General features: G+C 41.8%; 2 protein-coding genes and 1 long non-coding RNA gene across 3 annotated transcripts in view; 2 read left to right on the top strand and 1 right to left on the bottom strand.

Annotated features, from left to right (window-relative positions):
* The window catches only part of actn3b (actinin alpha 3b), a 36,297-nt gene extending 33,210 nt beyond the window's left edge, over positions 1-3,087 (top strand). The window contains exons 16-21 of the mRNA XM_034163993.1: positions 82-216; positions 295-474; positions 549-695; positions 776-841; positions 937-1,095; positions 2,466-3,087. Of these exons, the coding sequence (XP_034019884.1) occupies positions 82-216; positions 295-474; positions 549-695; positions 776-841; positions 937-1,095; positions 2,466-2,624 (846 nt within the window). The 3' untranslated portion in view covers positions 2,625-3,087. The remainder of the gene's footprint in view (positions 1-81; positions 217-294; positions 475-548; positions 696-775; positions 842-936; positions 1,096-2,465) is intronic.
* A 1,693-nt stretch (positions 3,088-4,780) lies between these two features.
* Positions 4,781-19,725, top strand: LOC117504550. The gene is made up of 2 exons (XR_004558822.1): positions 4,781-4,960; positions 19,479-19,725. It is a non-coding gene; the product is annotated as an uncharacterized LOC117504550 (long non-coding RNA).
* prkd4 (protein kinase D4) lies at positions 9,568-24,217 on the bottom strand. Its single transcript, XM_034164000.1, has 19 exons — positions 22,101-24,217; positions 19,495-19,633; positions 18,400-18,531; positions 18,126-18,280; positions 17,870-18,059; positions 16,927-17,010; positions 16,692-16,851; positions 13,740-13,863; positions 13,573-13,650; positions 12,968-13,174; positions 12,686-12,758; positions 11,613-11,719; positions 11,388-11,549; positions 10,915-11,013; positions 10,568-10,835; positions 10,385-10,470; positions 10,091-10,268; positions 9,805-9,869; positions 9,568-9,667 (listed from the first exon to the last, which is right to left on the bottom strand). The coding sequence occupies exons 1-19, from the start codon at positions 22,254-22,256 to the stop codon at positions 9,638-9,640; spliced, it is 2,493 nt and encodes an 830-aa protein (XP_034019891.1). The 5' UTR covers positions 22,257-24,217; the 3' UTR covers positions 9,568-9,637.
* Positions 24,218-24,302: the final 85 nt, after the last annotated feature.

The following is a 24,302-nucleotide window of genomic DNA, read 5'->3' as shown; positions in this document are numbered from 1 at the left end:
AAAAGAAAATCTAAAATCTCCCTTCATCATGATACATCAGCTAGTGTGCACCATTACTACTCCAGTGTTGTCGTCCTGCAGGTGAAGCACCTCGTACCCCTCAGAGACCAAATGCTGCAGGAGGAAGTCGCCCGACAGCAGGCCAACGAGAGGCTGAGGCGCCAGTTTGCCGCCCAGGCCAACATCATCGGACCCTGGATCCAAACGAAGATGGAGGTAAAGTGCAATATGGGCGACTGGTTCAACAGGGTCAGCAGTCGGGGCTCATTTTGGTTTGTTTTTGGGGTCCTGCAGGAGATCAGTCATGTGTCTGTGGACATCGCCGGCTCTCTGGAGGAACAGATGAACAGTCTGAAGCAGTACGAGCAAAACATCATCAACTACAAATCCAACATCGACAAGCTGGAGGGCGACCACCAGCTCAGCCAAGAGTCCCTCATCTTCGACAACAAACACACCAACTACACCATGGAGGTTGGAGTCCCGCCGCAGGACGCCCGTACGTCCTCCACTCTGTCTGTCTTCATGTGTGATTTGTTGTTCTGCAGCACATCCGTGTGGGCTGGGAGCAGCTGCTCACCACCATCGCCAGAACCATCAACGAGGTGGAGAACCAGATCCTGACCCGCGACGCCAAGGGCATCAGCCAGGAGCAGCTCAACGAGTTCAGGGCCTCTTTCAACCACTTCGACAGGGTGAAGCCTTCAGGCAAAAAAAATAAAAAATGATAACGAAGTGTTGGTTACAATCCAGTAACTGATGTTTTTCTGTGCAGAAGAGAAACGGTATGATGGACCCAGACGACTTCCGTGCCTGTCTCATCTCCATGGGCTACGATCTGGTGAGTGCTGAGAGGACAAACAAACCGGGGGGGGGGGGGGGGGGGGGGGGGGGGGAATCAGAGGAGCAGCTTATCTTATCTTTTTTTATTAACAGGGTGAGGTGGAGTTTGCTCGCATCATGACCCTAGTTGACCCCAACAACACAGGAGTTGTGACCTTCCAGGCCTTCATCGACTTCATGACTCGTGAGACCGCCGAGACGGACACCGCAGAACAAGTCATGGCCTCCTTCAAGATTCTGGCTTCAGACAAGGTGAGCAACTATGTCGTTAGCTTTACGCTAGCTCTGATGGAAGTACAGTAGTGTTCAGAATAATAGTATCCAGGTTTTGAGTTATATTTGTTATTGTTACATGGGAAACAAGGTACCAGTAGATTCTTACAAATCCAACAAGACCAAGCATTCATGATATGCACACTCTTAAGGCTATGAAATTGGGCTATTAGTGTAAAAAAAAAAAAAAAAAGTAGAAAAGGGGGTGTTCACAATAATAGTGTGGCATTCAGTCAGTGAGTTTGCCAATTTTGTGGAACAAACAGGTGTGAATCAGGTGTCCCCTATTTAAGGATGAAGCCAGCACCTGTTGAACAGGAAAATGGGACGTTTAAGACATTGTTCAGAAGAACAGCGTAGTTTGATTAAAAAGTTGATTGGAGAGGGTTAAACTTATACGCAGGTGCAAAAAATTATAGGCTGTTCATCTACAATGATCTCCAGTGCTTTAAAATGGACAAAAAAAAAAAACAGACGAGTGGAAGAAAACGGAAAACAATCATCAGAATGGATAGAAGAATAACCAGAATGGCAAAGGCTCACCCATTGATCAGCTCCAGGATGATCAAAGACAGTCTGGAGTTAGAAGACGCCTGTGTGAAGCTAATTTATTTGCAAGAATCCCCTGCAAAGTCCCAACTTTATTCTGTGGACTGATGAGAGTAAAATTGTTCTTTTTGGGTCCAAGGGCTGCAGATAGTTTGTGAGATGACCCCCAAACTCTGAATTTAAGCCACAGTTCACAGTGAAGACAGTGAAGCATGGTGGTGCAAGCATCATGATATGGGCATGTTTCTCCTACTATGGTGTTGGGCCTATATATCGCATACCAGGTATCATGGATCAGTTTGGATATGTCAAAATACTTGAAGAGGTCATGTTGCCTTATGCTGAAGAGGACATGCCCTTGAAATGGGTGTTTCAACAAGACAATGACCCCAAGCACACTAGTAAACCAGCAAAATCTTGGTTCCAAACAAACAAAATTAATGTCTCGCAGAAATCATGAAAAACTGTGGTTATACAACTAAATACTAGTTTAGTGATTCACAGGATTGCTAAAAAAGCTGTTTGAACATAAAAGTTTTGAGTTCGTAGCATCAACAGCAGATGCTAATATTATTGTGAACACCCCCTTTTCTACTTTTGAGAGTGTGCATATCATGAATGCTTGGTCTTGTTGGATTTGTGAGAATCTACTGGTACCTTGTTTCCCATGTAACAATAACAAATATACTCAAAACCTAGCACTACTATTATTCTGAACACTACTGTAAAAGCTTTGTGGTTCCTGCAGGGGGGCACTCACACCTGCACCTTGCTAAATGCTATCCCACTTTTGTGTGCAGAACTACATCACAGTGGAAGAGCTGCGCCGGGAGCTGCCGCCTGAGCAGGCAGAGTACTGTATCACCCGCATGACCCGGTACATCGGACCCGACAGCCCACCCGGTGCCCTGGACTACATCTCCTTCTCCAGCGCCCTCTATGGAGAGAGTGACTTATAAACGCCAGCCCTTTGTTACCCTTCCACTGTCGTCTCTGCTTAATGGTTTTCCCGCCCAGAGAGGAAGTGGGAGCAGCAGACTTTGGTCAAAGCAGTGAGGTGGCAGAATCAAGGAAATTAATTTGAGCAAAGCCTCAGGCTCCTCCCCTTCCTCTCTGTCCCTTCTTTTTGGAGAAGGGTGATTAAAGACAAACAAAAAAGCTGGTTGTGTATTTGTGCAGATGCATGCTACGTTAAAGTTGAAATGCTGTCGTTGCCACTTATAAACACTTTATTTCAGCCAATCAGGTGCTATGATGTCACATAGCTAGATTTGTGAAAGCTCAATGTGACATAACTCAGAAACTCGGGATCAAAACGGAGGATGAGTGAAAGGCACCGGATCGGGATGCGGCAACGACGAAAGAAATTGACTGTGTGAGAGACGACGGCAAACGGAAAGTTATGGAAAGAAAAAGAACGTGGGACCATATCAGGGTTCTGTTAGAGGGTTCTAATAATGTCAGCCATCATCTCTGTGTATGATCGTTGTCCTTCACAAAAACAACATGGATTAAAATAAAATGCTCAACTATGTTCGTACACAATGGCTGTGTTTTGTTTTTTTGTTTGTTTTTGTGTCTGTCATCAGTGGCACAATTACAACCCCTGGCAATAATTATGGAATCACTGGCCTCGGCGGATGTTCATTCAGTTGTTTAATTTTGTAGAAAAAAAGCAGATCACAGACATGACACAAAACTAAAGTCATTTCAAATGGCAACTTTCTGGCTTTAAGAAACACTATAAGAAATCAAGAAAAAAGATTGTGGCAGTCAGTAACGGTTACTTTTTTAGACCAAGCAGAAGAAAAAAATATGGAATCACTCAATTCTGAGGAAAAAATTATGGAATCACCCTGTAAATTTTCATCCCCAAAACTAACACCTGCATCAAATCAGATCTGCTCGTTAGTCTGCATCTAAAAAGGAGTGATCACACCTTGGACAGCTGTTGCACCAAGTAGACTGACATGAATCATGGCTCCAACACGAGAGATGTCAATTGAAACTAAGGAGAGGATTATCAAACTCTTAAAAGAGGGTAAATTACGCATACAAACAACATAGACCAAGGAAGACATCAAAGCGTCAAGACAGAAAACTTAAAGCAATATGTCTCAAAAATCGAAAATGCACAACAAAACAAATGAGGAACGAATGGGAAGAAACTGGAGTCAATGTCTGTGACCGAACTGTAAGAAACCGCCTAAAGGAAATGGGATTTACATACAGAAAAGCTAAACAAAAGCCATCATTAACACCTAAACAGAAAAAAAAACAAGGTTACAATGGGCTAAAGAAAAGCAATCGTGGACTGTGGATGACTGGATGAAAGTCATATCTCAAATCTGCATTGGGCAAGGTGATGATGCTGGAACTTTTGTTTGGTGCCGTTATGAGATTTATAAAGAAAGAAAGAACTTTCAGAGAAAGTTGGAGCCAGATTGATGAAGAGTACTGTTTGTCACTCATTAAGTCCATGCCTCAGAGACTGCAAGCTGTTATAAAAGCCAGAGGTGGTGCAACAAAATACTAGTTGTGTTGGAGCGTTCTTTTGTTTTTCATTATTCCATAATTTTTTTCCTCAGAATTGAGTGATTCCATTTAGTTTTGTCATGTCTGTGATCTGCTTTTTTTCTACAAAATTAAACAACTGAATGAACATCATCATGACTGCCCCCAAGTTTGAGCCATCCAAGTTTGTAATTCCCCCCCCCCCCCCCCCCCCAAAAAAAAGTCTTCAGACCCTGATCTTTGCATATCTTTTCAAGTAATTATACCACCAAATTAGAAGGAATTCTGTCCAGTTATCTTGTTCACAAATACACCCCAAAAAGATGTGTATCCTCCCCCCATATTAAATATAATACTCAACATTATATTCTTATATTAATATGAGACCGTTTATTAGATGGTAAGACTCTTTTTGTGTGTGCGCACATGAACTACTTGACCCAAAGTTTATTAGATAATCCTTTAAAGTATTCTGGCTATAAAAAAAATAAAATAAGGTAGTGGATGCTTTTTGGTGATTATAATCACCAAATTATCTGTGCTGTGCGTGCACAGATAATTTGCACTACCTTAGTCTACCTGCAGGTGGTGCCATTTTTTATGACAACCTCAGCAAACTGGAAATGCCATTGCGTCACTTCCTGTCCTGGCGAGGAAAACAAATGTGCGGAGAATTTAGTAATCATAGTATTTTTGTGTAGCTTTGTTACAAAGTACAAGTAATAATGAGTCAGAGTTGACCAGTTTTGGAAGCACCAGCCAGCGTGACGTCAATCGGGAGGTAAGGAAACGTGAAAAATAACGGTTCGATCTAAATTGTTTTGACTTCAGGTTCTAAAGATAAAACCTAAAAGTGTAAATACATGGAGAGAGATTCATTTCTATAGGTGTTCTGACTATTTGAAAAGTTTTATATTTATGTATGTTGTCCAGAAGAAATACACTTTCAAACGCTTATCAGGTCACAGCGGGGGGCTCACACACAGAACGCATAGAAACAAACAAAAGCACACTTTTGGGATTTCCAATACTAACCTGCATGTTTGTGTCTGTAGGAGGAGGTCTGAGAACCCGGAGGGAACCCACGGGGGACAACATGCAAAATCCACAGGTGGGAAGCGATCCCATGTTCTTCTCACTGTGAGGCAGCGGCGCTAACCGCTGAGCCGTCGCGCTGGTTGTTCAGACAGCAGGCAGCTATAGAATTAAAAACTCAGTCGCTTACTCGGGCTAAAGACTGTCTGAACAACATGTGCTTCATGTCGTATGTGAAGTTTCTGCCGCTTATTTTTCCTGTATGATCCAGGAGTTCTTGGTTGTTGAAAACGTTCTGACTTCCTTCTTTTCCCGCTACGTAGCTGGAGAACCGAGATGTACTTGTCTGTCAGTAAAATGTCAGCTGTTGGTAGTTTTTGGTTTCAAAACCCCCGTGGTCCACCTCTCTGGAGACTCGGGAGGGGCACACTCCCCTCCCGAGCCCACCCCCACACCCTGCACAGGTAGCTCCAGGTACTCAGCCGCAACCACCAGGATTCGAACCAGCCGCTTTCTATTCCTTTGCAGCCCTGAGCGGTCTCTTAATCCTTTACGCCACCAAGTCCCTTCTGGACGCTTAAAAATGTGCCATATGGTTAGGGTTGTGTATGGAGAACAAAAATAGCCTTTTGTTGTTGTCAGTGTCATATGTGTTATATGGTGTGTCGTACGAGGTCTGTCAATAAAGTAACGGTCCATTTTATTTTTTTTAAATTATATGGATTTGAATCACGTGCGATTGCATCACACAAGGTTGAACCCTCGTGCGCATGCGTGAGTTTTTCCATGCCTGTCGGTGACGTCATTCGCCTGTGAGCACGGCTTGTGGGAGGAGCGCTCCACACCCCCTCGTCGGATTTTTTCCTGAGAGAAAATGGCTGAACGCTTGGAGCAGCGCTACTGCATTAAGTTCTGCCAGAAACTTGGCGACAGCCAGGCAGAAACTATTCGGAAAATCCACACGGCTTTTGGAGATGAAGCCATGAGCATCACACGGATTAAGGAGTGGTACAACCGGTTTAAAGACGGGCGCGTAACGGTGGAGGACGAGCCACGCTCCGGTCGGCCATCAACGAGCCGAAATGACGAGATCGTTTCTAAAGTGCACGCTGTGGTTATGCGGGATCGTTGTGTGACTGTCCGAGAAATTGCACAGGAAGTGGACATTAACAGGACTTCGGCACATTCCATCGTGACGGAAGATCTGGGCATGAAACGAGTGGCGGCGAAGTTCGTGCCAAAGTTGCTGACGGCGGAGCAAAAGCAACATCGTGTTGAAGTCTCACAGGACATGCTGGACTCCATTCACACTGATCCCAGCTTTATGGACACTATAATCACCGGAGATGAGTCCTGGGTGTACGGGTACGACCCGGAAATGAAATTCCAGTCGTCACAGTGGAAGCATTCCACGTCGCCAAGACCGAAGAAGGCGCGCCAAGTGCGCAGCAAGACAAAGGTAATGTGACTGTTTTTTTTTTACTCCCGTGGTACGCTCCACAGGGTCAAACAATAACAAAAGAGTATTATAGGGATGTCCTCCGTCGTCTACGTGATGGTGTGCGGCGCAAGAGACCGGAGTTGTGGGCCAGAGGAAATTGGCGCCTCCACCACGACAACGCGCCTGCTCATTCCTCTCATTTAATTCAGACTTATTTGACCAAAAACCAGACTCCGGTGGTTCAACAGGCACCTTACTCACCTGACATGGCCCCTTGCGACTTCTGGCTCTTCCCAAAACTTAAAATACCATTAAAAGGAACCCGATTTGAGACAAGAGAGGACATCATGGCTGCGACGACGGCGGAGCTGCGCGCCATCCCGAAAAAGGCGTTTTTGGAATGCTTCCAACAGTGGCGACACCGCTGGGAGAAGTGTGTGGAGTCCCAAGGAGAGTACTTCGAGGGTGATTAGGTTTCCAACCCTCCAGGTAAGCCAGTTTTTTTTCCCAGCCAATGGTCCGTTACTTTATTGACAGACCTCGTATGTTGTCAGTATCGTGTTATATGGTGCCTTGTGTCGTATGATGTCAGTATAATGTGTTGCCTTGTGTTATATGGTGTCAGTATCGTGTTATATGGTGCCTTGTGGTGTCAGTATCATGTGTTATATGGTGTGTGTCGTATGATGTCAGTATCATGTGTTGCCTTGTGTCAGTGTCATATGTGTTATATGGTGTGTGTCGTATGATGTCAGTATCATGTGTTGCCTTGTGTTATATGTTGTCAGTATCGTGTTATATGGTGCCTTGTGGTGTCAGTATCATGTGTTATATGGTGTGTGTCGTGTGATGTCAGTATCATGTGTTGCCTTGTGTTATATGTTGTCAGTATCGTGTTATATGGTGCCTTGTGGTGTCAGTATCATGTGTTATATGGTGTGTGTGGTATGATGTCAGTATCATGTGTTGCCTTGTGTCAGTGTCATATGTGGTCAGTATTATGTGTTATATGGTGCCTTGTGGTGTCAGTATCATGTGTTATATGGTGCCTTGTGGTGTCAGTATCATGTGTTATATGGTGTGTGTCATATGTGTTATATGGTGTGTCATATGATGTCAGTATAATGTGTTGCCTTGTGTTATATGGTGTCAGTATTGTGTTATATGGTGCCTTGTGTCGTATGGTGTGTGTCGTATGATGTCAGTATCATGTGTTGCCTTGTGTTATATGGTGTCAGTCGTATGATGTCAGTGTCATGTGTTGCCTTGTGTCAGTGTCATATGGTGCGTGTCATGTGTTGTCAGTGTCATATGTGTTATATGGTGTGTGTCGTATGATGTCAGTATCATGTGTTGCCTTGTGTTATATGGTGTCAGTATCGTGTTATATGGTGCCTTGTGGTGTCAGTATCATGTGTTATATGGTGTGTGTCATATGTGTTATATGGTGTGTCATATGATGTCAGTATAATGTGTTGCCTTGTGTTATATGGTGTCAGTATTGTGTTATATGGTGCCTTGTGTCGTATGGTGTGTGTCGTATGATGTCAGTATCATGTGTTGCCTTGTGTCAGTGTCATATGTGGTCAGTATTATGTGTTATATGGTGCCAGTATCATGTGTTATATGGTGTGTGTCGTATGATGTCAGTATCATGTGTTGCCTTGTGTTATATGGTGTCAGTATCATGTGTTATATGGTGTGTGTCGTATGATGTCAGTATAATGTGTTGCCTTGTGTTATATGGTGTCAGTGTCATGTGTTGCCTTGTGTCAGTGTCATATGTGGTCAGTATTATGTGTTATATGGTGTGTGTCGTATGATGTCAGTATCATGTGTTGCCTTGTGTTATATGGTGTCAGTATCGTGTTATATGGTGCCTTGTGGTGTCAGTATCATGTGTTATATGGTGTGTGTCATATGTGTTATATGGTGTGTCATATGATGTCAGTATAATGTGTTGCCTTGTGTTATATGGTGTCAGTATTGTGTTATATGGTGCCTTGTGTCGTATGGTGTGTGTCGTATGATGTCAGTATCATGTGTTGCCTTGTGTCAGTGTCATATGTGGTCAGTATTATGTGTTATATGGTGCCAGTATCATGTGTTATATGGTGTGTGTCGTATGATGTCAGTATAATGTGTTGCCTTGTGTTATATGTTGTCAGTATCGTGTTATATGGTGCCTTGTGGTGTCAGTATCATGTGTTATATGGTGTGTGTCGTATGATGTCAGTATAATGTGTTGCCTTGTGTTATATGGTGGCAGTATCGTGTGTTATATGGTGTGTGTCGTATGATGTCAGTATCATGTGTTGCCTTGTGTTATATGGTGTCAGTATCATGTGTTATATGGTGTGTGTCGTATGATGTCAGTATCATGTGTTGCCTTGTGTTATATGGTGTCAGTATCATGTGTTATATGGTGTGTGTCGTATGATGTCAGTATCATGTGTTGCCTTGTGTCAGTGTCATATGTGTTATATGGTGTGTGTCTTATGTTGTCAGTATGTGTTATATGGTGTGTGTCATGTGTTGTATGGTGTCTTGTGTTATGTCATGTTATTAATTTTATAACTGCAGCAATAAGTTTGAGTCCAGATGTAAAATGCCCCTCAAATTAAAATCAGAGGCCTGTTAACAAAATTTGTTTATTGAGAAAATATAAAAATTTTATTGCTTAACAGCTACTGGTTAACATGTTTTACAATAATTATTCTGTCAGTTAGCTCAGATAGTTGTTACAGTGTTTTGCATCCTGAACAACTTTGATGGATGTAAAGAAGATAATCCCAATCCAACATCAGCACCCTGAAGGAGGGTGCCCACCAGATGTCCCACATCTTCAGCAGCAAAGACACCATCAACCAGGTGGAGAACCAGATCCAGCTCAAAGTCCAGAGAACAGTTTAATCCCGTAATTGTTGTTTTCCTGTTCAGTGAGAACCAGCATGATGGATTTAGAGGACATCCGTGCCCGTCTCATCTCCACAGGCTACTATCTGATGAGTACTGAGAGGACAAACAGAAAAAACCAATCAGCACCTTTTATCCTACATAATGTACATTTATGATATCCTAAGGCAGCAATAACTGTATTGTGATTTGTCTCAGACTCCTCGACCTATAATCTCCTGTGTTGGTTTTACCTGAACCTGGAATGAGTCCTTGGGATCTGGATCAGCCGGCTGAGTTCCACTGAGTATATGCTCTCCTGCAGGGCAGGGGAACGAAAAAGAAATCACTTTCAGGATTGTTGTCCTCCTCCATGAAAAGATAACGTGGAATTCAAAAAAACAGTTTTTTGTCAGCAGTGGAGCTGAACAAGAAATGAAGCAGATGGGAGGTCACATGACTCCAAACAACTCAGTTACAAACATTTATCTCAACTACAAAATCAGCTAATTTTGTGTATATCACAGGGACACGACTGACCTTTAACCTCCACACTGGTGTCTGGGTTGTGGTTAGAGTCCCAGCAGAGGTGGGAGGGGAAGTCCAGGCCACAGTTGTGGGCGTGGCGTCTCCAGCGCTCATCATCAGCACTGTGTGTCAGATAGCGGCAGCCAATCCGCTGCTCAAACTCTCTGAGGTCACACCACAGCTGGAAGTCCTGCACCAGGAAAAACTTTTAAATGTTTGCTGATCAATAAATGCACATAGTTTTTAAATCAGCTTTTTTTTTTTTCTTTTATAAACAATGTGTTCACACAGCATCAGATAACCCACCTGCAGCCAGCTGTGCTCCAGCGCTTTTCCCACAGTGAACCTCCGTCTGACGGACACCTGCAGCAGGTTACTGATCAGACTCACCCCTGTGCACGTGCACGCACACAATTAACAAGTAATAATTAACATTTTGTAGCCAACTTTAAACTTCCCAACACCCCAGAGCCGGCGTGAGCATCTCACCCTCCAGGGAGATGGAGGCCCAGGTTTGGCGCGGGTACATGAAGGTGGCGTTGGTGATCTGCTGCCTGATGTCCTCATCCTCATTGAAGGGAAACGTCCCGCTCAGGCTGACATACATGATGACGCCCACCGACCACATGTCCAGTGAGCGGTTATAACCGCCACTGCCAATTACCTCAGGTGCCAGGTAGGCGGGCGTGCCCACCACCGACCGACGAAAAGACCTCTCACCAATGATGCGGGCGTAGCCAAAGTCGCACAGCTTCACCTGGAGCACAACCAGAGGAGGTTTACAACACCACATGGGTCACAAAGAATCACTAAATCCACATGAAGACAAAGTCCACCTGAGGAAGCGGGTCAGCGGACACCAGCAGGACGTTCTCGGGCTTTAGGTCACAGTGGGCGATGTGTTTCAAGTGCAGATACCGCAGCGCCTCCAGGATCTGCAGAAACCAGGACATCACTCGAGTCAACCTTCATGTCTGAATCTGGATCAAACTCTTTCATATTATTTTAAATTTAAGAAGAAATCTCCCAGGGCTCAAGAAAATAAATAACTCCTGGATCACATCAAGGATTTTTATCCAATCCTAATTACAATTTATATTTCAAATCTAACATACTAAATCTTCAGTGTTTGTTGTTTCTAATTTTATGTGCTAATAAACATGATAACATATGACAACCACCAAGACTGTGTTTGTCTTACAACCTGGTAATGTGTCATCAAGACAACAAATTAAATTCTGTTTGAGGTTCAACTAAATTATTTTACCACAGAGCTATTTTTTTTTTCTTCATTTTATGTATTATTTACCTGCATGACCAGGAAGCGAGTGTTGCATTCAGGAAGTCGGCCCTTTTCACTGGAGAGGATCATCTCCAGCATGTCGCCGTGGAGCTTCTCCATGACGACAAAGACATGCGCCGCTGTCTCAAACACGGCCTCCAGCAGCACGACCCCAAGGTGGGACAGATTCTGCACAAACACAAGAGTTACATGCGCTCAGAGCAACTCAGAAACTTGACATGTGAGAGGAACCTGTAAGATGGCCACTTCGTTCCTCAGCTGGCGCTCGTGTTTGGTCTGGAAACGCATCTTGTCGATGACTTTGATGGCGACCGGCCGAGCTGACATTCTGTGGGTGCCTGTGGCCGCGGAGACATCTTTTAGAACGGTATCAGCGACAGTTTTTTTAAATTTTTTTTTGTAATTTATTATCTTTTCCACTTTGCACAGTTACAAAAGACAAAAATAACTGTTGAAAATAGTAATAAGTAAAGAAAACAAAACAAAAAAAAAACCCAAATATTAACAACAAATGAACTTGTAGCTTTAAACCGGGGTGTGATACTTCAGTCGATCTAAGTAATGATCCTTAAATTGCTATCCTTCCCAACTTTCATACACAACGTACAGTCTTCTATGTCCCATACATGTACCAACACACACAGACCTATACAATCATACGTGAACTTCTATCTATATCTACATATACTGATATTTAACCCTCCAGACATCTCAACCAGAGTCCTAAACAAAATCAGTTCTGTGTTGTCTAATAAATTTTAACCTTCCTTCCCAGATATTGTTAAATTTTTCAACTTACAATCTTAGTGACGCCGTTAATTTCTCCATATTATAAATGCTTAACATTACATCAAACCATTCTTCCACTTTAGGCAGCAGATCACTAGCCAATAGCATAATTCTTATAAATGTATAATCATCCCCTCTTTATAAATTCAAAGTTTCAACTTTCCCAAGGTACATCATTTCAAATTATATGAAAGGGCATCCCCAGAAGACATGAAAATGATCTGCGTTAGTAGCACCACAGGATCGCCAACACTTGGTATCTCCATACTTTCTCTGAGCTGGAGTAGCGAAAAATGAATTATATTCTTCCATATTCCCTCCAGAACAGTGAGTTAGTGGTTTTCCATTGGTAGCTATTCAAGTCTCCCCAATCCTCTCTTGATACCTCAATATTTGCTTCCCTCTCCCATTTCACTTTTACATAATCAGTATTATCGGCCTTTAAGTCCTCCAAGCTCTTGTACAGCCTTGAGATGGCTTTTTGTTTTATGTGCAGCGACAGTTTAATAACTGACCTCTGTACACGACCCCAAACTGTCCGGAGCCGAGCACCTCATCTGTGCAGATCTGATAGAACGAGCTGATGTCCTGAAACACAAATATGAAAATCAAACCATCCAAAAAAGACGAGCGAGGTAACTGCACGGTGCGAGGACATACTGTGGCTTCGTCACTGGGATGATTTCCAGATGTGACCACAACCAATTCTGCGATGAAAGCTTCAAACACAAAAGCAGTTCAATGTCAAATTTGTAAGTCCTTGAAAGTCCCTGTCGCCCGGGTTCTCCTCTCGCCACCTCACCCTGGTTGTCCTTGTTACCCTGCACTGGCATCAGGGCCTGACGGATGGCACTCTCCCAGGCTGGCCCATCCTCACCAGCAACCACGCAGCACACCAGTGACGCCGTCACTACCTCGAAGGAATGAGGAACATTGCCTGGCAACAGTGGAATGGCGAGTTGAGCAGGGCCTCGAACCTGTAACACCTCGGACAGTGGGATCTCCTGTAGGAGGAGGTTTAATACTTTATAATGAAACAAAAATATATAAGCACCATCAAATCTTAAAACACAAAACAGTGAGGGTGATATGTTGCAAAAAATTAACCGTTTTATTTGAAAGAAGCTAAGACAAAATTACCTGTATAAAAGTGGTGGGTGTAGAGTATCATAAAATATATTATTAGGGCCTATATATTAAAAATGGAAGTTTTGAACATTTTTTCCATTTTGAAGTGGCTGTGTATTAGATCTGACAATTAAAAAAAAAATAAACTAACACACACAGTATCTGAAAAGAACTGATGCTTCCATCAGTACTTTATAAAGACTTTTAAAACAACAAAAAAACAGTATAAACCAAAGAATCATCAGCATACAGTAGGATGCTAAATAAAGTCTACCTTATAGTACTTGGTGCTGCTCTCGTTCTGGTACAGAGTGATGCTCTTCCAGTCCAAAATCCAGTAATGACGTTTCCTCTGCAACATGCACACATTGTTTTTTGTCTTTAAGATGTGGCCATAATCAGAAAAAAGTGGTGTGTTTTCAGGATGTGAAAGATTCTCACCAGTATGTCTGTGTTGGTGTAATGCAGCAGCCAACCTTCTCTCAGGATGCCACCGCCTCTCCGCTTACTGTGATGTACCGACTGGACGAGCCGCATCACTGGAATGTAATTGCTGAAACATGGACTGAGGGAAGGAAAAGAAAAGCTGACAAATTTCTACTCAGTGGTGGGCATAGTTCTGCTAATCTGCAGATTATCTTTTCAGATAACTTCAAAAACCATCAGCAGACCAATTAGCTTCCGATAAATTTAGTTTAGATAACTTTTGGTAAATGGACTGCATTTATATAGCGCTTTTCCATCTGCATCAGACGCTCAAAGTGCTTTACAATAATGCCTCACATTCACCCCGATGTCAGGCTGCTGCCATACAAGGCACTCACTACACACCGGGAGCAGTAAGGGATTAAAGACCTTGCCCAAGGGCCCTCAGTGATTTTCCAGTCAGGCAGGGATTTGAACCGAGGATCTTCTGGTCTCAAGCCAAACACCTTAACCACTAGACCATCACTTCCCCCAGACCGCTAATGTTTAACATAGTTAGTAATGCTGAAAAACCTTTATAAACCCTGTTGGCTCCTGTCTGCTATGTATTTTGCAGCAGCAATGCAGCTAGGAGGAGCTGAGCTCAACTCTACCCCAGCAGAAGGGGCCTGGCTGCCAGACTGCCACCCCCCCAAACAAAAACAGAACAAAACAAAAGTCATTACCCTTTACAGCATACAGCATTCCAGCCGTGAGGCTGAAGTCCTCAAAAGGAAAGCAGGTTTGACTCATAGCTTTGATTTATAAACCAAATTAATCCGGATAGTTTAACAACATTAAGGTCAAGTCTGATTTGTACAAAGTGAAAATATAACATCTTTTAATTTTAAAATAATGCACTAATTCTGAAGTTCTGAACATATTAACACACAGATGCCAAACTGCATTATGGGTAAACTGAGCCTGCGATCACCGATTGGTTAATTCTAGAGGTGCAGCGATCAGGATTTTTTTAGGCTGATCACCGAAATTCTGATCTGCCAATACCGATCAAGGCCGATACCGATCAAGTACATATTTGGATCATGCCCAAAATAAGAATATAGGTCTAATGTATAGGACTATTTTTGCATTAAAACTTAATGAAAACAAAAAACATGCATTCAAATAAAGACACTAGAATAAACTGCCAACTTTTGTTTTATTACACTGACTTTGTTCTACCACCATGTTTCATGTTGCTCAGGTTACAGCCTACAGAGAATATGTTGAGAATGTAAAATACAGCCCTCATTCTATGGGGTTAAAATTGTCTCAATATTTGTAAATGCACACAGGGTGATCTACAAATAATCATTGATTTGCAAATGTGTTCAGATATCCACAAATGCAAATTTCATATTTGTAACTTGTAAATTGGCCTTTGCAAATAATGTTGTATTTGCAAATATAAAACTTTTTTTTTTTTTTACAAATTAAAACATTTATAAAATTGGAAACTGTATTTGTGAACTGAGTTTCAGCATTTGTGAACCACCAATTACATGCATTCGTCGCTTTCCTCTGTGACGTAATTTTGAGACATTCTTTTCGCGAAATCCACAGATCCACAAACAAATGCGTACTGACTCACAAATACACACACGCACACTGGATATCCAAATTTGTTTGCAAAAAAAATGAAAATTATGTTAAGTTGTGATTCAGCCAGGCAGCAACAACCATGTGATATAACCAAGTGTCATTCACACTGCCATCCAGTAGATGGCAGTGTTCTGACCCATCTACTGGATGGCATATTACATACTGGCACATATACTTTTTACTTTTTTAATCTTTTACTATGCTTTGTAATCTTATTTTCTGAATTGTTGTGTGTGAAGCGCCTTGAAGTGACTCATGACGTTTTGATTTGATGCTATATAAAGTGAATAAATTGAGGCTCAGTTTACCCATAATGCATTTTCACATTTGTGTGTGTTAATATGTTCAAAACTTCAGAATTATTGCATTATTAAAAAAATATATGTGTTATATTTTCACTTTGTACAAATGACAGACTTGACATTAATGTAGTTAAACTATCTGGATTAATTTGGTTTATAAATCAACACCATAAGTCAAACCTGCTTTCCTTTTCAAGATGTCTGCCTCATGGCTGGATCACTGTATGCTGTCAAGGTAAATGATGCTTTCCTACAGCGGTGGGCAGAGCGCACAAAGACAGAAGTGCTGACTCATTGGCTGTGTTTGGTTTTGCAATTGCCTTTGATTCTATCAGAAGCGCTGGCATTGTTTAAACTTAAAATCGGCTTGTCAGTAGCTGAGAGTGTACCAGAGACAATACTGAAAGTTATCGGTTAGGTGTAGCTTTTTTTGGTGGTTTATCGGTTAAGCGTTATAAAAGATAACTTTTCAGTTAGCAGATTAGCAGTTATCGAAACTAACTTTTTGGTTAGCTGTGCCCACCATTGCTTCTACTCTATGCTGATCTGAATGAGGTTCTGTCTGATCCACACTCCACAAAAGGTGGCAGATTGCACCATTAAGGAAAATCTGAATGAAAAGGATGTGCTGTTTTCAAAAACAAATGAAATGAATAAATCATGACCTCAATCTGAAAGATCACACTCTTGAATAGAAAGAGGGAACAGCCTAACCTTTACCATTCTGCTAATGTGGTATTTTCACATTTGACATTCACGTTGCTTCTTGCTGAAGCAGCAGCACATTTATAAAATAATGCAACTTCCAGACTGATGTTTTTCCCTCTTCATGATGCATTTTTGAACCAGTGCATCTAATACCTTGGTGGAAGTTAACAACCAGAAAATACAATAACTCACAGCTGAAAAAAGTACTTTCCAAAGGCCTCTAGGTGGCATTTGTGATACAATTTTATTGTGCGTGCAGTAATAAAATAAAAACACAGATGAATTAACGGACATGAAGGAATAACTTTCTAACCTCATTGGTTCTCGCAGCTGTTCACCTTCCTCGATGGGAGCTGGTGTGTCACTGTCAGTGAACGCCTCATCGTCAGAGATTTCAAGTTGAGTCAGGCTGCCGGGTTCAGACTCGTCATCCTCAGAGTCTCGAGCTGAGCTGTGACCAGATGCTGCGGATTCTGCAAGTGTGAAATCAAGGAAAGTTAAAAATAAAAATACCTTTTCAAAACTAAAAGTTAGGAATTATTCCTCACTGTTCTTGTTGACACCTCTTCGCTCTCCCACACAGTCTTTTGGGACCAACGGCTCGCAGCGCCGATGGCAGTTAAACCTGCAGTCTGACAAAACAAAAAGACGACGACATTTCTGGATATTTACTTGGAGATTCTAACTGGCTTCAGGATATACTTATTTATTTCAAAAGGACTGCAACACAAATATTGTCTCTTTACATTTCTAATGTCATCATGATACTCAATTCATACTTAAAAATTATTAAAAGAAAATATTTTCATTATACTTGAATAATTAAATAGTGGGTTTACGGTGGCCATGAAGGGCAGAACAAAACAATACTGAAATAAAACATTAAGAAAAAAAAAATTAGACTGAGTTCCAAACAACATATTTTTGGGGTCTTTAGGGGTTTTTTTTAATCAGAGGAAAAATATGGCCATCGGGTATCGCGAACAGTTTGCGTCAGTCTGTACAAGTCCAGTCCTATTACTGCCAGAGTCTCCAAATTCACAGGGAACATTCTTGGGACACAGACCTTGGACATGTTCAAAGACGGCTAAACAGCCATCTCAGGCTGTGCTTTGGCCACTCCTCCCAAACACGACCTACGCAGCTAGACGAGCTGACCATCTGTTAAGACCCAGACCTTTGTTGATTCTAGTTTGACCAGGCTCTCAATCAGTTTTATTTTTAGACTCTCATTGTGGTTTCTTGATGGTATTGGTGGTCGCTACAGTTTTTTTTTTTTTTTTTATAAACAGAGGGAGGGGCCACGGTTTGACAGGGCAGGACTCACACTGACAGTGGAACAGAAAAATTGGGATTACAACACACACAGAGGGAGTGTTGCTTCTTTCTGTGCGTGACACCACTGCGCCACCATATAGAGCAGTTTGCAGCTGTATTAATGACTGATGTGATTTCTGTTGACATTTTCCACATGTCCTTTCTGATGGTCACCTGAGCACTGCAGACCCTGTCTGAAGAGTCCTTTGAGCAGTCGGTGGCAGTACTGACAGACTGTTGGTGTGGTGTAGCTGTGGATGTGGAAGGTGTGTGGGACCTGGACCCGAGTCGTGTCACCTAAGCCCACTCCCAGCCAGACCGGAGGCTCCACCCATGAAGAAGACCTGGACTTGGACATGCTCAGCTGCAGGAAGAGAGATGTCAGTGATAAACCTTCTTTTGGTTGTGGAGAGTTTTTTTGTTTCCTCACCTCTTCCAGACTGCCCCCTGCCTGTGTGGAGAGGGAGTGCGAAGGAGGGCGTCGGGAAGAGAAGAGGGAAACACTGCCGCTGATTTGACGCCGTGCACGGCTACAATTGTTGGGCAAAAGCCACGCACATCGTTTATGGAAGTCTAACCCACAACCTAAGGAGAAGAAGAGGAGAAAGACTAACTTGATACACGTTTTAAAAATGTTCAACGCCACAAAGTCAAGCAAGTGAAACAACTTAAACTTAAATCCAGAGAAGAACAAACGGCCTTACTGTCACATTTTAATCCCTGGCGAACGAGGCCCCACAGGAACTCTCCACAGTGGTGACAGAAAGTGGGTGACCTGTACGAGTGGACAACCAGGCAGTGTGGGCGGAGCCTTATATGAGCCACAGACGCTGATGCTGAAACAGATAAAAAAAAAATCATTAGCGCCCACAATGTTATTCAAGTGTGGCGGTTTGAGATGCAGTCAAAATACAAGCAGCTTATCCAACACCAGAATATGCTGCACAGATCCCTGCAGTAGGTCGAAGACATTCTTGAATGAGAAAGATACACAGTGAAATTAATAAATCATGGTCTCAAACTGAAAGACCACATGCTTGAATAAAGAGAGGGAGTAATTTTATACACTCTGAATAAAGAGAGCGAATAACCTTCATAGCAGTTGGGGCTCCACTTGTTTGCACTTTATGGGACCCCCAAGACCACAGCACAGAGGATAGCTAGGCTAAGGGGAGACCAACTACGTATAATTTTTTTTTTTTAAAGCACACTTGTTTGAAAAAGTTTTGAGGTCCCTGTAGTAGGCTGGGCACCAGTCTTGCACAACCTGCAGATGGCTGTGGGGTGTTGCATTAGCTTGTTGAAAACAAGCATAAAATAAAATCTGAGCGGTACATAATGAGAAAGGAGAACAGAGGAATCATAGAAGGAATTTTTAACCCCTTAACGCCTGAATTTATATAGCTGTATATAAAAAAAATGTGTTTTTGCCTTTAAGTAGATGGTAAATAATGTTGAGATTATTAATTTCACTTTTGCACAAAAAAATAAATAGTAATTTTGGTAATGACTGTTATAATAATAATAACGGTATGTTGCAAATTTGCGACAACAGGCATACTGGTCAATTTGGTATGTTGTATATTTGAGTCAAATATTGTAGCATATATGCGACAATAGGCGTTAAGGACACACTGTGCACTAATTACTTTTTGCTCCAACAAAAATGCAGGACTTTTTTTGGGGGGGATATTTTGGAATGAAACCTAAAATATTAGCATAGAGCATCAATCGGCAAATATAAAACATTACAACCAGATAATTGTTTTTATTCTTCCACCAGGCTGTTGACCTCTGACCTGACACGATAACCTCGATGAGGTCTCCATCCTGCAGCTCATCGGCGTCTGTCAGGCGTTGCAGCAGCTGTTCAGAGGCGGGTTGATGTCTGAAGAGGAGGAGCTTCTCGCCGACGCCCACCACGCTGCAGTCTGGAGCCTGAAGACAGAAGAAGACATTTATTCCGGAAGATAAAACCAGCTAATCCTAATATGAAAGCCAATACATGGAAAAATAAAAATAAAACCATCCATGAATTATCATTACTTCAACCCACATAAGCAAGTTTAAACACTTTCTCCATCTAAAATTTATAGCTGAAATGAGTCAAACAACAACCAATTGTCTGAGGAAGGGCTCCCATGCAAAAACAGCTTTATGAATAAAGCTGTTTTTTTGCATGGGAGCGCTGTGGTGGTGCGATCATTCCATTTCTACTTTTGGTATAATTTTTCTTGATCCAGTCCTCGCTGCATCATTGATATTTAAGTGAACCATGAAGAACAAACAAAAATGTTTTTTTCTTCATGGTTCCTAAATGTGAGGATTTTGTCCATTAAACCACTTCCAACATATTTTAAACCAGATACAGGTGCATCTCATAAAAATAACAATATCATGAAAAAATACAAAATTGAGTTATTTCAGAAAGTGAAATTTTTATATTGTGTAATATTTTGAGATAAAGGTGGAAGCTGTAATTATCTAAACTAAAATAATAATAAAAGATGCTTGAAACTTTTTAGTTTAGAATACATATAAAATGTTTACTGTGTTTCATCAGCATTCAAGTAATTGAAACCTTTATAAAGCCGTGGCAGATGGATTTTAAGTGTTTAACATTTTAATTATATTAAAATCAGACAATACTGCATATTTAATTTTAAATGTCAGAACAATGCAGAGCCTTTAAATTGGTTGCTTTATTCTGGTTAAACTGGAGTTAATGTGGATTTAAACTGGTTCACCACTGGCTCTAAAATGGTGGTAAGTATCTTAAAAATGAGGTAAACTGTTTTTTAAGCCTGACTCTGGATTGTTTGTTTAAAAAACAAACGACAAAAACCAGGCGTCTCCTTGAGTTCTAATGGGTTCATGATTACTCTTAACTGAAAGTGTCAATACATGAATCCAGGGTCAAAAATGGGAAAATACAGATTAGAGACAAAAAGATATAAATGCTCAAAATGAATAAAGCGAAGAGAATCAGTCAATGAAAGCTGAAAAACACCGGGGACACACAAAAACATCACGTTTGCAGAAAGTCAACAGTCGATTTCTAAAACACTGAGGTCACATTAAACTCGTGTGTGTCACACACACGTGCGCGGAAGCACTGTTCCTGTGGCGCTTGGTGGCTGCCTGGAAGTTAAAAGTCTAAGGCAGCGTGTGAGGCGCTGTGGTCGGAAAGCTGACTGCGCTCGCTCTGACCACACGGACCCCAGCAGTCAGAGGACCTACGCTGTGGACGCACACACCTGCAACTCAGCAGCAGAGTCCACGCACACGCACCCACCAACCTGAACCAGACTCACTTCAACTCCTTACATGGGAAGGAAGACAAGTCAGAGGGCCAAGAACACACACCTTAAGGGCCTACTTTAGTATTTTTTTAAGCTTGGTCCAACTCAAATGAACAAATCCTTTTCTCCTGCGGAGCTTCTTCGAGGTGATTTTACATCATCAGGTCTGAAAGTCAACCTGAAGGCATTTTCACACATTCAACGACTGAAGCCTGTGTGTGTTTGGTCCGGTTCTTTTGGTTTCACACTGTCATATAGTCAAACTAAAGAGTTTTTCTTTTGTGTGTGATGTGCTGACATCACTTGCCTCCTGATGCTGAACACTGATTGGGTTGTAGACGCGTGTGTTTCTGACAGCCTGTTGTCAAAGTCAAAGTGTCTATTTGTCTCCCTAAGGAGAAACTTGCCTTGGACAGAGAGGTCTGCTGCACAACAACTTGGTGAAAAGTTCTGTTTGAACACAAAGAAATTTCAGTTTGAATGGAGGAAAAATGACAGATTCCATCCATCATTTGGATCCATTTGCACCTCTATGAACCTCCACCCATTGAGGCATCTTTCTGCTGCCTGATTGTTTTTCTCTGTCCTATGTGCAGCTCCATCCAGAAGTGGGAGTGGGTGTCTTCTTCTGCAATGGTCATGAAATAGCATCTGTGGCCCCAAATCCCCTCTCCCCAGCCAGCCTCCCATCCTGGACACCAGCATGGACTCTCAAAATTTCCTGTATATTTGTATTGTCAGTAGCATGGCCCAAGCAGAGGGTCGCCCCTCTGAGTCTGGTCTGCTTGAGGTTTCTTCCTCAAATCATCAGAGAGTTTTTCTAAACCACTGTCGCCTGTGTGCTTGCTCTAGGGGTTGCTAAGATTAGACCTTACTTGTATGAAGCGCCTTGAGGCAGCTTTGTTGTGATTTGGCGCTATATAAATGAAATGAAATAAAAATGAATAAATAAGATCGAGTCCGGGTGTGTAGGATCCTCAGGTTCTCACTGAATTCACTCTCAGATTAAAACCTGCGTTGGTGGTGTGGTATTTTACCAGCAACACACAAAACAGTCGTTTTATTTTTAAATGGTAGGTAAGCGGGACAGCGGGCCGTCTTACCTTGCGTTTGATGACTTCTGCAGCCAGCCTCATGGCATGGCCATAGCTCAGGTTGCCTGCTGGGACCCGAACCACCTCCCTGAACAGGCCAAGCTGGAACTGGACCAGAACCGATGAGGTGAGACTAGAAGAACTGGAAAACGTTACTGCTGTCATGGAGAGCGAGTCTGCAGGGAAAAATACAGAAGATTGTATTTTTTTAAAGTTTGTTCACAGAAAATGTCAAAAATGTGAGATTTGAAGAGCTTTATTTTATAAGCTTTTGAGAATGCCGACAGTAAGGTTACGTCAGGTCAAAACCGGTCAAAATTAAAGTTACAGAATTTTGTCAAGTGTCCTTTTTTTAAACCTTTTTTATATTAGCAGCTATTCAGATTCAATTCGTATTTCTAAATTTATTTAGTGACAAAATTTTTTTTATTAAATTCACTTTTTTGGAGCTTCTTCATTTAATTTTATTGTTTACTGGTTTTCTGAATTATATTACGGGCAAAACGTTTGAGCCCAGTAAACAAATATCTCGACTTTCCTGTTGTAGGGTTAAATGTCAATCATCTTACCAGTGGCTCATCGTGCTGCAGATGCTTCACACAAAGTCTGGTGGGTCTGGTTTCCTGTCATGGACTCAAATGTCAGACAGGAAACAACAGACACTTAACTTTAAATGGCAAAAAGGTCATGTGCACATTAGAGAAAAAACAAAACAAAACACCAAAAACATTTTTGCACAAGATCGAACGGTAACTTTCAAAGTTTAATAACAGAAAGAAACTGATGCAGACTCGTTTGAAAAGAGGAATTTTGTATTTATTGAAATTTTAATAAAATATACACAAGGTTGGCCCCTTCAAAATAAGATCCATCGATCAGCAGTACATCCCTCTCACATTAAAAACAAAGACCCAAACATCAGTGTTACCACCAGATTTCACATCTGAATGAAATTAAAACATAAAAGCATTCACAGACAGTTGGAAATATTAACTATGTAATGCATAAACTAAAAACAACATTCTGACAGGTTCAGCTTCTTAGTGATTTTTTTTTGAGAAGGGATCATCTTGGGTTCTTGAAGACGAACAGCATTTTAAAATGTTGTATAATCTTATTTCTTACATGTCCTACCTTTAAATGCATTAAATATAAATTTGTTATGAACCAGAAACCATGGAGTGTTTTTTTTTTAACCTTATTAAATATTTGTACTACGTGTGTTTTCAAAAAGCAAAGGTCTGATTTCTCCTCAAAACTTTGGATCAAATCCTCCTGTAACTATGATTTAAGGTTCACATTTACAACAAGAATTTATCCTCAACAGTCAAACAGCTTTTTAATGTCTCTGAACCCGTGGAGATAAATATGAGTAAAACTGGCCGCATCCTAAAGTCTGACAAATGCAGCCCACAGAGATTCATTCATTCGTGACTACAGTGAAGGACTGATTATGAATGAACACATGAACTAGGCGCGGTGAGCGACCTCTAACCTTTACACAGCGTTAGGATTATTTTGGTCGACGTGTGTGAGCAGCAAACACAAACAATAACCAAACAAAAGTCACACTCATTCTCTACATTATTTTCTACAAACGACACTTAAAACCTTTTTAATATATATATACTAAATCGATTTCTGTCTTATTTCCTTCATTCCGGTGAAACTTTAAACAATCAACAGTTTTAAAATCAAATAATCCACAGCTCCAGTTTCTGCACACGAAGCCCGACTGCTTTCAGTTTATGTTTGTTTATTTCCATGATAATAAATCTGTCGGATCACATTCATCTCATCTGGAATTTCTCAACTCAAAAGTAAACGAGGTCTGTGTGACCTGAATCTGCCAGGTAGAAGATCGTCTGTCAGACGAACCGCTGCCTTGCCATCAGGGCGGATTTTAACTGTTCTGGTTGTGCAGGAGATCAACACAGCTCAACGAGCGGGAGGTAATCCATGTGTCCCAAATCATCCTCCTCAATATTTACACGTTCGGGATGAGATGAGGAGCCGCATCAGTGTTTCCTTTTTTCTCCCCATTTCCTCATTCCTTCCTTATGTGACGGGCAGAGGCGGCTCCAGTGTTTTACAGATGGGGTAGCCGGGGGGGGGGGGGGGGGGGGGGGGGGGGGGGGGTCGAGTGTTTGGACATGAAACAAAACAGGTTGTTTCCTTCAAGAAAGAGTTGGCTGGATTTTTCGGCAGGAT

The sequence above is a fragment of the Thalassophryne amazonica genome, chromosome 23, assembly GCF_902500255.1.
Source record: "Thalassophryne amazonica chromosome 23, fThaAma1.1, whole genome shotgun sequence".
NCBI lineage: Eukaryota > Metazoa > Chordata > Actinopteri > Batrachoidiformes > Batrachoididae > Thalassophryne > Thalassophryne amazonica.
This window is presented reverse-complemented; position numbering and strand designations above follow the sequence as displayed.